Source organism: Salvia miltiorrhiza, chromosome 7 (genome assembly GCF_028751815.1).
Source record: "Salvia miltiorrhiza cultivar Shanhuang (shh) chromosome 7, IMPLAD_Smil_shh, whole genome shotgun sequence".
In the NCBI taxonomy this organism is placed as follows: Eukaryota; Viridiplantae; Streptophyta; class Magnoliopsida; order Lamiales; family Lamiaceae; genus Salvia; species Salvia miltiorrhiza.
The window spans coordinates 13,927,172-13,940,773 of record NC_080393.1 but is presented as its reverse complement, the minus strand read 5'-3'; the positions used below and the strand labels follow the sequence as shown (position 1 = coordinate 13,940,773).

General features: G+C 44.5%; 1 protein-coding gene across 1 annotated transcript; it reads right to left on the bottom strand.

Annotated features, from left to right (window-relative positions):
• Positions 1 to 3,451: 3,451 nt before the first annotated feature.
• LOC130995350 (uncharacterized) lies at positions 3,452 to 5,932 on the bottom strand. Its single transcript, XM_057920603.1, has 2 exons — positions 5,048 to 5,932; positions 3,452 to 4,293 (listed from the first exon to the last, which is right to left on the bottom strand). The coding sequence occupies exons 1-2, from the start codon at positions 5,682 to 5,684 to the stop codon at positions 4,199 to 4,201; spliced, it is 732 nt and encodes a 243-aa protein (XP_057776586.1). The 5' UTR covers positions 5,685 to 5,932; the 3' UTR covers positions 3,452 to 4,198.
• Positions 5,933 to 13,602: the final 7,670 nt, after the last annotated feature.

The window sequence follows — 13,602 nt, the reverse complement described above, 5'->3', positions numbered from 1 at the left end:
TAGTAAATTCATTTTTACTAATCTCTTTATAGCATTTAGATTAACATGTCCAAGTCTACAATGCCATAAATCAGAACACTCAATCAAGTAAGCAGAAGAGGTTGATGCATCTTTATTGATCTTAGCCTTGGCAGGCTTACAAGCTCTTACACCAAGTTTGAAAAGTCCTTCGGAGGCATAGCCTTTCCCTAGGAACTTTCCCCACTTGCGTATTACAACATAGTCAGATTTGAAAAACAATTCAAAATCCTTATTCGTAAGCCTAAAGCCCGAAATTAAATTCTTTCGGACAGTTGGAACGTGTAATACGTCTTTCAATGTGATCTCCACGCCCGACGTGAGTTGAAGAATCACATCTCCCATGCCGAGGACTTGGGATGTCCGTTCGCTAGCCTCCATTATCGTTTTGTTTTCCACTTCTTTGTAGTTGTGGAACAACTCACGATTTATGCATATATGGACGGTAGCGCCGGTGTCCACGAACCAAGCGTTCGGGTTGTCCACATGATTCACCTCGGAGATCATGGCAGCAAAGTCATCGTGGTTCCAATCGTCGAAGTCCTTCTCGACGTTGTTCACGTTGCCATTTGCTTTCTTCCGCTTTGGCTTGCGGCAATCCTTAGCCATGTGACCTTTTTTGTCACAATTATAACATACACCATCAAACTTTGATGGTTGACTACCGCTTTGCTTCCCTTTACCCTTATTATTAGGGTTAGGGCGACCACGTTTGTTGTAGGGACCGCCTTTCTCGGCGAGATTGGCCTTTGCCTCCATCGGAGCTTTTCCCTTTTGATCACGACTTCTCACGTGATCCTCCATTTGAAGCTTGGATAACAATATCGGCACGGACATCTCCGAGCGCTCATGCTTCAAAAGGTTTTGAAATTTCCTCCAACTAGGAGGTAATTTCTCTATGATGATTGCAACGAGCAATGCATCCGCCAAGGGCATCCCTTCGGCTTGAACCTCATGTGAAAGATTTTGGAACTCTTCCACTTGGTCCATCAATGGTCGGGAGTCAACCATTTTATATTCTAACCATTTGGCAACGACATACTTGGTAGTATTCGCCTTGTCCACTTGATACTTTAGATCAAGGGCCTCCCACAATTGTTTCGCGGTTTCATGAACCTTGAAAACACGGTAGAGCCGTTCGTCCAGAGACATGAGAACGGTGTTACGACACAAGTAGTCGCCGCGACACCAGTTCAAATATCCGGCACGGATTTCTTGGCTTGTCTCCCCTTCCTTTTCACTCGGGGTTGGAGGTTTATCCTCCATTAAGAATCCAGCAAACCCCACGGTTGTGAGGTAGAATAGCATCTTCTCTTGCCAATATTTGAAGTTCTTGCCTGAGAACGTTGATGGTTTCTCGGCAAGACCAATAGTTCTAGATGTTGACGAAGAAGCCCCCGTTGATGCAAACGAGGAAAATATTGACGACGTGGTTGAACCGATGGTTGCAGAGGTGGTGGAGCCATCCATATTGACGTCGGTGTGAGCCATTTCTCGAACGTGTATCAACGGCAGAGAAATAATCTTCTTGCGATTGTTATAACCGGGTACACGATCGAGATATTACAAAATATTTATTTTGAGAAATTACGACTCAAAATAATTGAAAATATTACAAAGTAAATAATTTGAGAAATTACAACTCAAATAATTGTATACAACTGAAATATACTGTATAAATAAATTATACGTATAAACTAAGTCGAGTCGAGATAAATCTCTTCCCGCAAGAAGATTATCGCCCCGGTAGTGCTCTTCGGTTAGGCGTATCTTCCCCAAAGGTAAAACGACTTCGTCTCGTTGGATGTAGCACCACAATCCGGCGAGCTCCGGCGAACTAAATAGGATCAAGAACTGAGCACAAGTGTTTGCGGAGAGTGTTGTATGTAAATGGCAGAATGCAGGATTTTGTAGTTATTCAGTGGTTTCTGCATGCTCTCCACAAGCCTATTTATAGACATGTGGTAAGTATGAATTCAATACATTGAATTCCACTCCGACGGCTGGAAGGTTGAAGATGTGGCCGGTGGCAGCAGCCATTGAAGAAACTTAGTTGCAAAATTGAAGACGCCATGCAGAAGTCGAAGCTGGCGTGCTTCTGCTGCTGCTGTGACTTGTTCTGCTGCTGTGACTGTTGCTGTGGGCTTGGGAATTAATTCAGTTGGGCCAAGAAAATAATTCTGTTGGGCCAAAAATTAAAAGCCCAATGGAGTTGGTCCAAAAAATAGTTTGGGCCTCAAACACCACCCCAAAGCACCAATTGCCAATTGCCAAGATCCAAGTCCTTGGCCGCGGCCCGTACCCGACCCGCCCGGCGGCGGCGACGTCGTCCGTCCGTCCGTCCGATCGATCGTCGGCGGCGGCGCGCGTGTGTGTGTGCGCGCGAGGCTAGTACTTAGATCAAGCCCACTAGCAAGCCCACAAGTCAATTTATCAACTCCATGTGCTTTGCTATTCTTATACATGAAAAACATCTCTATGTTTTCCAATGTGGGATAGCATTTATTTTCCCTCTTCAACATCCAAACTTTGACATACAATATCTCACTCATCGGAAATCGGTTTTTGAGACTTCAAGTATATCACGTTGATCTACTCGAGATGTAGATTAACATCCAATCATTATTTTAATTAAATAATAAATATTTAATTAAATAATAATTTCCAGATATGGCATTAAAACCATATTTCCAACAGTAGTCAGAAACATGGATTTAATTTTATCTTGCGATGTTGTTGGGAAGTTGGCAACCTGACTTCCTGCTTATCATTTCTACATCATCAAAATGACATTGTTTTATGTGTTTTCATTCAACAAAAAGGAATAATATGAATAAAACAATGTTGACTATGCACAATGCAAGCTAGTGAGGGATAGGCCTGTCGTGAGTGTGCAGTTGTTCGTATAAGTAGCCATGAATGCACTCTACAGCTGGCGGCGTCGAGAAATAAGTTGGCAATTAAGCTTCCCTTGTGGCATTTCTACTCGAATGAATTTTAACATGAAAATTTTGAGTATTCTGCATCACCAAAATGTTCAGGGAAAGAAAGGTTACTGTGTGTTTTTGTTGTTGAACATTCATTTTTTTTTATATATAAATTAACACTTAAATACAAAATTTGAAAACCATGTTATGATGGACTCAGAACCCAAAATCTGATTTTAGGCATTAACCATTCTACAACTAGATTAACACACACACACTAAACATTTCATTTTTGCTTAGACGCGGCGTCGTATGAAGTGAGCCATGTGAGTAAAAGTCACAACTTTAATTCTCACATACTTTTTCTACAGCACTTGTCATACTTCACATTCTTCGAGCAAATTTCATTTTCTTTATAAACAGCGTATAAAAAATGGTCTATTATCCCCTGAAAAATGGGCTATTATCTGAGTAAATTCAATGCAGTCACACCTCAGCCACACACCTAGACAATAAATTTTTATATTTACAATTTATTATCTGAGTCTGTACTTAAGTACTTTCCTCAAATCAGTAACCTCTATCAAGTAACATAATATTAATGCGCCAAAAATTCCTCAATTGCAATCACAGCATTGTGATAAACAAAAAATAAAAAAAAATTAAAGAATCAGCATTCCAAAATGAATGTCATGGCATATATGTGTTTACTCTTCACATCTTGATGGGCAAAAGCTAAGGAACCACTATTGACTAGGGGAAAAGCTGCAGCAGTTATCTTTACAAAGGGATGATCTTTGAACTAAAAAAAAGGAAGTACATTTTCCTTGGAGATATAGTTCCAGAAGACTAGCATTACATTATCACAGATCAAGAATGCCATTCTAATATGCCTTCCTTTTTCTAATATGCCTTCCTTTCTAGACCCTAAACCTAGGTTAATGCTTCTTTCCTATCAGTGCCTTTTCTCATTTGACTGCCTTCCATCTCTTTGTTTTTGCAGTAGTAATAGTTATGTAAAATGACACTGAGAAATGCATGCAAAAACTAAACTGCAGCCTCACTTTTGTGTAGATGGGGGAAAATTGGTATAATTTGAACTCTATCAGAGAGATATACAAAAGCAAAAAAGGGTTGTAATCAGCTATGAGCATATGATTCAAGATAAGGAAATGGACGTCAGCCTATCGAGAGTGAATCTATATCACCTAACGAGGGCTCAAATGTATTAGATAAAGTTGTGCATTTACGCATCAAGTCATTCTCAGATCTTGCTTCTTACGCCGGCAGCGGTGGTGGCCTTTTTTGCAGAGATTTCCACCGACCATTTCCAATTGTGAAGTATTCTCTGGTGCAGTCCAGGCAAATAAATTTGATAAGCACTAAGCAATAATCCCAATAAAACAAGAACTACACATATTGTCTATTTCGTAGTGGCATCAAAAAATGCTATCAATTCTCCAGCCCTGAATTGATTAAAATGACCTTCAACGCTGTAGCAATTTGACACATGATCAATTTATACATCATGCTTGATGCCAGAAGAGTAAGGGCAGGCTTGCTCTTTTCATACTGACACATATACTCCATTTTCATAAGCATAGTATCAAAAACATAATAACAGGCCAAGAAAGACATCAGATGTCAAAGCATTAAGATAGAAGCAAAATAAAACTTATAGTGATGCTTTAAGAAAAATACTATTTGTTTCAAGATCGTATAGGCTCCCATTATAAGAAAAAATATTGAACATCCATAGGCTATCATACCATTTTCACCAAATTATAAGAAACATGTATATACCGGTTTCTATCAAAGAGTTCCAGTTTCTTATACAAGATTGTTGTTTGCTATTTTAATTTTATTAACTATTGACAATCCAGTTAAACCATTCACTTAAAAAGCATCCTAAGCTCATCAGATTCAAATTACATGAATAAAATCAGTATCATATCCTGCAGAACTGATTCCGCAGTTAAAAATTAAAGAAATACCAAAGTTGAGAACTTATTCAATTAAATACCATCATAAAGTTTACATGAGACGCTTAGCTAGTGATCAATAATCATAATCAATTTCCATTTAAACAAGAAGCAAATTACCTCCACATTCATCGCCCCAAAACAGGGACCGTCCGTCATCCTCTTCCACATCAAGCTCGTCGCCATATTCAAGCTCCACATCTCCTTTATAGCCCGAATCACTTCCATAACCAGATTCATTCCCCTCAATATCACAATTACTAACCAGCCCATAACCAGAAATCACAAACTCCCTCTCCCCACCCCCATTCCCTTCCTTGTCTCTTCTCAAATTCCTCTCACTCGCATCCGACACCCAGCGTGCCTCTGAAAACAGCTCCCCGCTCGAATCAGTACTCTCAGCCGTCATTGGAAAATCGGAGCAAGTCACATTCGCCGTCGACACGCCCACATAGCGGTACCTCCGATCGGAGCTCCGGCTAGAAACCGATCTGGACCCTCCGCGCCGGCGGCGCTTGCGTGCGAAGCTCCTCCCGTGCGCGGCGGGGAACGCGGGGGGTTTATCGTCGTCGAAGAAGCAGAGCTTCGACATGTCCAGGACAGAACTGAAGGGGAACGACGTCCTGCGATCGTCGCGGCAGATGCGCTTGTTGGCAGCGCCGCGCGATTCGGCTGAATCGGAGCCTAGGGCTTTGCCGAAGGGGCGCCAGCTGCGAAGCTGCAGCCTGCATGATTCTATGGCGCGTCCAAGAGGCATTGAAACGCACAGGGTTTGCCGATTTTCTTGGATTAATACGAGCTGTTAAAGAATCGATTGAGGAGTTTATTAGGGTTACAAAGATCAATTTGGGGATTTAGGAGTTTTTGAAGGAAAGGAATTAAGAGTTCAACTCAAAAACAGAAAGAGTAATCGATAGTTTGAAAATTGAAGATCTGGTGTTTATATATGGGGAATAAAACCGTTGGGAATTCAGCTGATTCAACGCTCGATTGACGGCTTGATGCAAGTTTTTGACCCGACCCGTTGTCTCGGATAATATTTTATGAGACTATCTTTATCAACAACCTACAACAACCCTATTTTTAATAAAATATTTATTTCTCTCTCTTTCATATACACAATTTATAATTTAACAATTTTTATGTTTTATTAATAACCTACTACAACCTAAATACTTTTTTTCTTTTTTTTTATTATTTGTTATCATATTTTTTAATTATAAAATGCCAAATGGCATTATCCCATTTAATTGAAAAGGTGGATGACTTGGGTTGTTCTGCAAATTTTTTGACAACCCATTATTCACTTTGTTAATATTTAGTATTTTTTTTATTTAATTCTTTTGTCTTCTAGTGATGACCGATTGTTATTGGTCATGAATAAATGTAGTCTGAGGTGAACGTGATTTCTACAAGGTAAGGGGTTGGATACGATCCATTAAATATAAACTTTTTGTATTCATTTCAAATTCAATTAAAAATAATTGTTCTAGTGTGAATTGTTTTATATATTTGTAGATTATACTTGCAGAATAAGGTATACATAGAGTAATACACGTTCAAAATTGTAATAAATTTATGAATAGATATAAGATTCCTAATACAAGTGGAATATATATCGAATATACTTCAACACGTTATCTAATCCTATGAATCTAATCAACAACATGTATAGAGTATTTTTTGTTACACAAAATCTCCTACACACCCGGGTCGTACCCGACCAGGATCCTAACTCGAATCTAACTCAAGTGAACTATTATACCCGAATGTCAAGTTTTATTGTCATTTCGCTATAGTGTTAATGTCATTTACATATAATGTTAGTGTCATTTTACACGTAGTGTTAGTGTCATTTCAATATAGTGTTAGTGTCATTTTCGAAATAGTGTCATTTGTAAAACAAAATAGTGTTAGCGTTATTTTCGAAATAGTGTTATTTCTAAAATAAAATAGTATTAGTGTTATTTCAATATCGTGTTAGTGTTAGTGTCATTTCAATAAAAAAATAGGTCAGGATAGTCCAATTGAGTCAGGTACAACCCGGGTGTACGGTACACTCGGGTGTACAGGAGACCACCTCTTTTTGTTAAGTTGTCAGATCATGCATTATGTTTGTGATTGTTTGAATTGTGCAATTTATATAAAGTATTTTTTGTGGAGTTGTCAGATACAATATCAATGATGAAACAAATATTAGCGGAATCAAGAAAAACGATAAAGAACATAGTTTTCACTATATTTCGTGAGAATAATGGTGAATTAGGAACCAACACCTAAACTATAAGATGTAAAGTATGGACTATACCTAGTGGAGATGATCGGAACGAGTGGAGTAAAGTGATCGGAAACTTTGCACGAAGGAGAAAATAACTGTTGTATTCGAAAATATGAGATAACGTGCCGGTACTACATGAGCTGAGGTCTATTTATAGATTACAATTGAGGGTAAAAAGGTAAAATCATTATCCACGCATGCTCCTTGCGTGGTCGGAGGGTATAATAGTAACTTCGTCTTTACGCGGGAGCTCTTCCCGCGCCTTCTAGCATTTCTCTGGCGGGGTGACTTCTCTAGTGATGATGACTTCTCTGGCGAAAGATGACTCCTCTGGAGAAAGATGACTCCTCTGGCGAAGAGTGACTCCTCTGGCGAAGAATGACTCCTCTGGCGAAGAGTGACTCCTCTGGCGAAGGCGGCCTCTCTGGCGAAGGTGGCTCCTCTGGCGAGGGCGACTTCTCTGACGAACACGATTCCTCTGGCAAGAGCCATTCCTCTGGTGGATGAGTTGTCTCTGACATATGAAATCCCTCTAGCAAGAATGATTCTTCTGACCAGTATGATTCCTCTGATTTGCACCCCTTCTCTACTTTGCACATATCACTCCTCATCAACCACTCCCCCCTCTAGTCTGGTTGAACCGGGTATTCTTCGCGTTCAACCAATGGGGTATTGTGAAGACCAAAATTATGTAGCTTTCCTCGATCCCTGCAAATCATGAAGAAGAAAGCACTTCTAATATTATATGGAAACAAAGGTAAGCATTGTAGATTACTCTCTGGTGTTTTTGTTACTCCCAGCCCCTGGTCTGGCTAGTTTACTCTGGAATAGTGCAACCAAGCAGAGGACTCGCCCGCATAGGTGACGTCACCTGCATTAAATGCCTGCCCGATGTACAGTGCTTTCCCCGTACCCCGAGGTTACTTTTTGGCCTTTGCGTCCTTTCGTCTCTCCGTGGAAATTCTCATCCGTTGATTATTTCCCGTATGCCACGCGTCATTCATCCCGCGTGCTTGTAGTTACCCACGTACATTTTTACTTAGTCGATTCGAACTTCCATTTTTCACTATTCTTCTTCTCCAAGTTTCCGAACTCCTTTTCCTGCATTTTTCGGCAATTCTCTTCATGTTCCGGCGTACTCTCCTGCGACCCTTCCGCTTCAGGTTTTATCATCAATCTTTCTCTGGCCTAGGTAATTCGCGCATCTTCTTCTCCTGCAGTTTTTGTGCTTGGTACAAGTAGTTTTGAAATTTGTTGGTGCTCTGATTGAGCGTGCTTAGAAACCCTAGGTGCTCTGATTGGTACAATGGCCTCCACTTCCGCTCCTCAGCCCTCGCGGTCGTCTTCCCCATCTTCCCGAGCCTCTTCGTCTTCTTCACCCCAACTCCAGGATCTCGAGAATTTCCCTTCCCCCTCTGCTTCTTATGACTCTCAAACTGTCCTTGATCCCTCACCACCTAAGAAGAGGGGTAAGAAGACACCCCAACCTCCCAAGCGTGTTCCTGCCTCCCGTCTTGGTGTCGCGGAGGTGGAAAAATTGAAGAGCAAGTGTCGACACCCTGAAAGTTTACAATTCGTAGCCTTTTCTAAAGACTCAACGCCCCCCGAGAGCCTTCGTCACCACAAAGTGATAGTCATCTGGCAAGCCCAGATAAATGCTGGTCTAAGGCTTCCTCCCCCTGCCCTTTTAGTCAGTGTTTGTAACCACTATCGCATCCCCTTTTATCAAGTTACTCCTTCCGCCATCCGGCGGTTATATGCCTTCCATATTCTTTGCCGCGCCCACGGTATTGGAGACACCGGTAAATTATTTTGTCAAACCCAGACTCTCCGCATGCAGGGCAGTCCCTTGTATAGCTTCGCTGCTCATCCGAAACATCCCACCACTTTCCTTTCATCCTTGAATTCCTTTGATAAGGGCTTTCTATACAATTACTGCTATGTGCGCACCCTTGTCGGCAATTGGCATAATTACCATGTTTTGGAACTAGAATGGCATGGCTCCCGGACTACCTATAGGCCTGCCTCCCTAGAAGCTCCCTCCAATTTTGACTTAGGGGTTATAGCCCATCTGAACGCTATGAACAAAGCCCAGCCTTTAGACTGTAAATACCTTGCTGAGAATAATTCGGCTCTGGCATACAATGGCCTATTTTCCCTATATCCAAAGAAATCGATAGGTAAAAAATATAACTTAGAAAAATATATTAAATTTTGTTACCCGGATGCTAAATGATGTAGTGTTTTAAATTGCAGACATGTCTTGGAGAAAGAAATGTGGGGACAATTTGCCTGTCGTTGCTTCTCCCACTCGCAGCGGGGAGCATGGTACCGGGGGTTCTGCTTCTGGGGCAGGCCCCCTAGAACAGCCAATTGGGGTCGAGCTGGTCGCCCTCCCTCCTGTGGTAGAAATCCCAGAGGGGAATGTGGAAGCCTCTCGTGCATTTGATGCAGGAGAGGTTGATGCGGGCGCTCTTGTTCACAGGGGTAAACGTCCCCGTGCTGATGCTACATCTGGTACTGGTGGAGAAGATGTCCAGATTGTGGACATTACTGATGAGATTCCCTCGCCCGACTCGATCCCCGGTGCCACCCTTACTGATCTTTCAAAGAAAAGGAAGAGGGGGTCTCTGATCTCTGTGGGTGAGAAAGAGAGGCAGGAGGGCCTGAAGAAGGCCAGCAAGTCTTCAGAGCCAGTGAAGAAGTCTGCTGGTGGTTCGAAGGTCCTCTCGTCGGCAGTGGAGAAGGGCAAGGGGCCAGTGAAGAAGTCTGCTGGTGTTTCTAAGGTTCCCTCTTCTGCCGGGGGAAAGGGCAAGGGCAAAGCTGTGGTGCCCCCTGCTGATGAGCCAGAAGATGTTGTTCCTGGGCCGATTTCGAGTTTATCGGGGCAGGAGTTAATTGATGCCTTGGTAGCTCGTGTCCATTCCAAGGACCAGGAGAAAGTGGAGAAGCTGACCCGGGGGGTTTTAGTTACTCAGCTGTGCCAGTTGGCTCTTCAGGTACCCTGCTTTTTATACTTTTTATCATAGCAAAAACGAAGTTACTAACCTCTTTATTGTTCTGTCGGAATCCTTTTTGTTTTCTTGCAGGTGGAGGCTCGGATGTGGGGGGCTGTTAAGTGCATCCATGACTATGACATGTCAGAAAAAGAGAGGGAGAAGGAACAAGCGGACATCGCCAAGCGTGATGATGATGTTGCTGGGGTGGTGGAACGTCTGAGTAAGGCTGAAGCAGAGATTGCTGAGTTGAAGGCTCAGCTGGCCCAAGCAGAGGTGGAGAAGTCCTCCCTGGTTTCTGAACTGACCAGGACGACCAAGGAAAGCCATGAAAACTTGGCCAGGTTCAAGGCGGGATATGAAGAAGCCTACAAGGAGACCCGGCGTGGATGGAAGAAAACGCTTGTGGAAGCGCAGAATCGTGCCTATGTCTTGGGGGCGCGAGATCAACGCCTGGAGTATTTCTTGTCTCCGCAGGGTCAACACTTTCTAGGGTTGATGTTGGAGGGCACCTTGGCGGCTTACAAGCGGACTCAAGAGTACTTGGAGGATTTCGGGCCCCTCTTCGCTTATGTGATACAACAGTCTGCTTCCAAGGCGTTAGAGATGGCTGGGGCGACCTCGGAACAGCTTGCTACCCTGGACTTGCATGCCTTAATGGATAACCTCAAAGATGAGGAAATAAATAAGCTGATGGGGATCCCTGCGAATTCTCCGAAGAAACCAGAATGGTGGTATCCAGTGCTGGAGAGGGCCATTCCCTATTTCGCCTTTGGGATTGGGTCTGCTTCAGTGCCCTCCGCTCCATTGTACGCGCCTGCTTTCTCTGCTTCCCTGGCGGGCTTTGTGAATCGGCTGCGAGATCCCACCAACAAAAGTACCCGAAGATTTTCTCAGTATGGTGTGGTACCTCCTTTGCCCTCTGATTTGGCGGCCTCCGTTTCTGAAGATTCCGCTTCCTCCTCCTCTGCAATGGATCAGCTTTTTACCCTGTATCGAGATGAGAAGACGTTTGTGCAAGAAGTTGTAAAATTGCTGGACTTGGGAGTCCGTCTCCCCGAGGTGAAGGAAGCTGGCATGCTGCCAGTGTTCGCAAAGGGAGCCGTTTCTGGCCAAGTCTCTACGAGTGGTGTTCCTCCCCTGGTTTCTTCTGCCTCTGCTCCTGCCCCTTCTGCTATTGATCAAGATGCTTCCGCTCCTCCTGCCTGAGTTAAAAGAATTTTTGTAATTTTTTGATCTGTACAAACTTAATACTTACTTCCCGTTTTTGATGTGCAACTGTGCCTTCTCGGCGTGTTTATATGAAATTTCTTCCCTGCTTGTATTGCATTTTCCCTTTCATTACTTGTGTTGTTTTTGTTGCTTTCACGTTCATGTTGAATCTGTGCTTGGTTTAGCTCATCGTGCTTGTTGTCGGTGTTTCTTTGATTTTCTCCTTCGAAATTTCTCTGATTTCCGCTGTGGGTGTTCTGTTGATTCCTCTGACAAGAGCTTTGGTTGATCCTTTTGGAAAGGATTTCACCGCCTCCTCTGACGAGGATTTGGTTGATTCCTTTGGAAAGGATTTGGAAGGCTCCTCTGGCGAGGATTTTGGTTGGCTCTTCTGGCAGGAATTTGGCGGACTCCTCTGACGAGGATTTTGATGACACTTCTGATAAAAGCTTCACCGCCTCCTCTTACGAGGATTTGGTTAACCTTTATGATAGGGATTTCACCGCCTCCTCTTCCGAGGATTTGGTTAATTTTTTTTTTGTCAATGATTTCGCGCTTCCCATCCAAGCTTGAGCACTCTGCGCGGAGCATGGAGGACCCGGGGGGGTGCAACCAACTTTCGCGGCTTACGATTAAGTAGTAACCCTCTGCGCGGAGCATGGAGGACCCGGGGGGTGCAACCAACTTTCGCGGCTTACGATTAAACAGTAACCCTCTGCGCGGAGCATGGAGGACCCGGGGGGTGCAACCAACTTTCGCGGCTTACGATTAAATAGTAACCCTCTGCGCGGAGCATGGAGGACCCGGGGGGTGCAACCAACTTTCGCGGCTTACGATTAAATAGTAACCCCCTGCACGGAGCATGGAAAACCCGGGGGGTGCGACCAACTTCCGTGGCTTACGGTTAAGGACAACCTCTGCGCGGAGCATGGAGGACCCGGGGGGTGTAACCAACTTTCGCGGCTTACGATTAAGTGCCACCTCTGCGCGGAGCATGGAAGGCCCGGATGGCACGACCAACTTTCGCGGCTTACGATAGAAAGAACACCCTGCACGGAGCATGGAAAACCCGAGGGGTGCGACCAGCTTTCGTGGCTTACGGTTAAGGACAACCTCTGCGCGGAGCATGGAGGACCCGGGGGGTGTAATCAACTTTCGCGGCTTACGATTAAGTGCCACCTCTGCGCGGAGCATGGAAGGCCCGGATGGCACGACCATCTTTCGCGGCTTACGATTGAAAGAACACCCTGCACGGAGCATGGAAAACCCGGGGGGTGCGACCAGCTTTCGTGGCTTACGGTTAAGGATAACCTCTGCGCGGAGCATGGAGGACCCGGGGGGTGTAACCAACTTTCGCGGCTTACGATTAAGTGCCACCTCTGCGCGGAGCATGGAAGGCCCGGATGGCACGACCAACTTTCGCGGCTTACGATTGAAAGAACACCCTGCACGGAGCATGGAAAACCCGGGGGGTGCGACCAGCTTTCGTGGCTTACGGTTAAGGACAACCTCTGCGCGGAGCATGGAGGACCCGAGGGGTGTAACCAACTTTCGCGGCTTATGATTAAGTGCCACCTCTGCGCGGAGCATGGAAGGCCCGGATAGCACGACCAACTTTCGCGGCTTACGATTGAAAGAACCCCCTCTGCGCGGAGCATGGAAGGCTCGGATGGCACAACCAACTTTCGCGGCTTACGAGCGCTTCCCTCCCTCTGCGCGGAGCATGGAAGGCCCGGATGGCGCAACCAACTTTCGCGGCTTACGAGCGCTTCCCTCTGTTCTGGTGGGGCGTGCTCCCTCTGCTCTGCTGGAGCGTGATCCCTCTGTTTTTCCCTTGACTTGTTGAGAAGCCATTTTTGAATTTGAAAATTGGGGACTACGGGTATACACCCTACTCCCCCCTCTGGTGACATGTGCAATACTCTGTTATGAACATGTTGGCCCAATTACTTCTTACTCCCTTCTCCGGCCCATGAGTTCGCGCGGGCCCATTACCTCTTAGCCCCTTTTCTTAAGCCCAGTACCGTCTCTATATATACCCCTCCATCCTTCATGACCTAGCTCAGAATCCCTTATTTTCTTTCCGCCGCCCCACACTGCTCTCCTCTCAAACCCTAGACCCCCCTTCTTTTTGGCTCAAAATGCCTCCTTATCTTGGTTGTAAAGCTCTCAATCGAGGGAGCGAGTCC

Coding starts and splice junctions, on each gene's coding strand:
- LOC130995350 (XM_057920603.1), bottom strand. CDS start 5,684: ATGCCTCTTGGACGCGCCATAGAATCATGCAGGCTGCAGCTTCGCAGC. Junction 4,294..5,047: donor TTGGGGCGATGAATGTGGAG/GTAATTTGCTTC, acceptor GGACTGCACCAG/AGAATACTTCACAATTGGAA.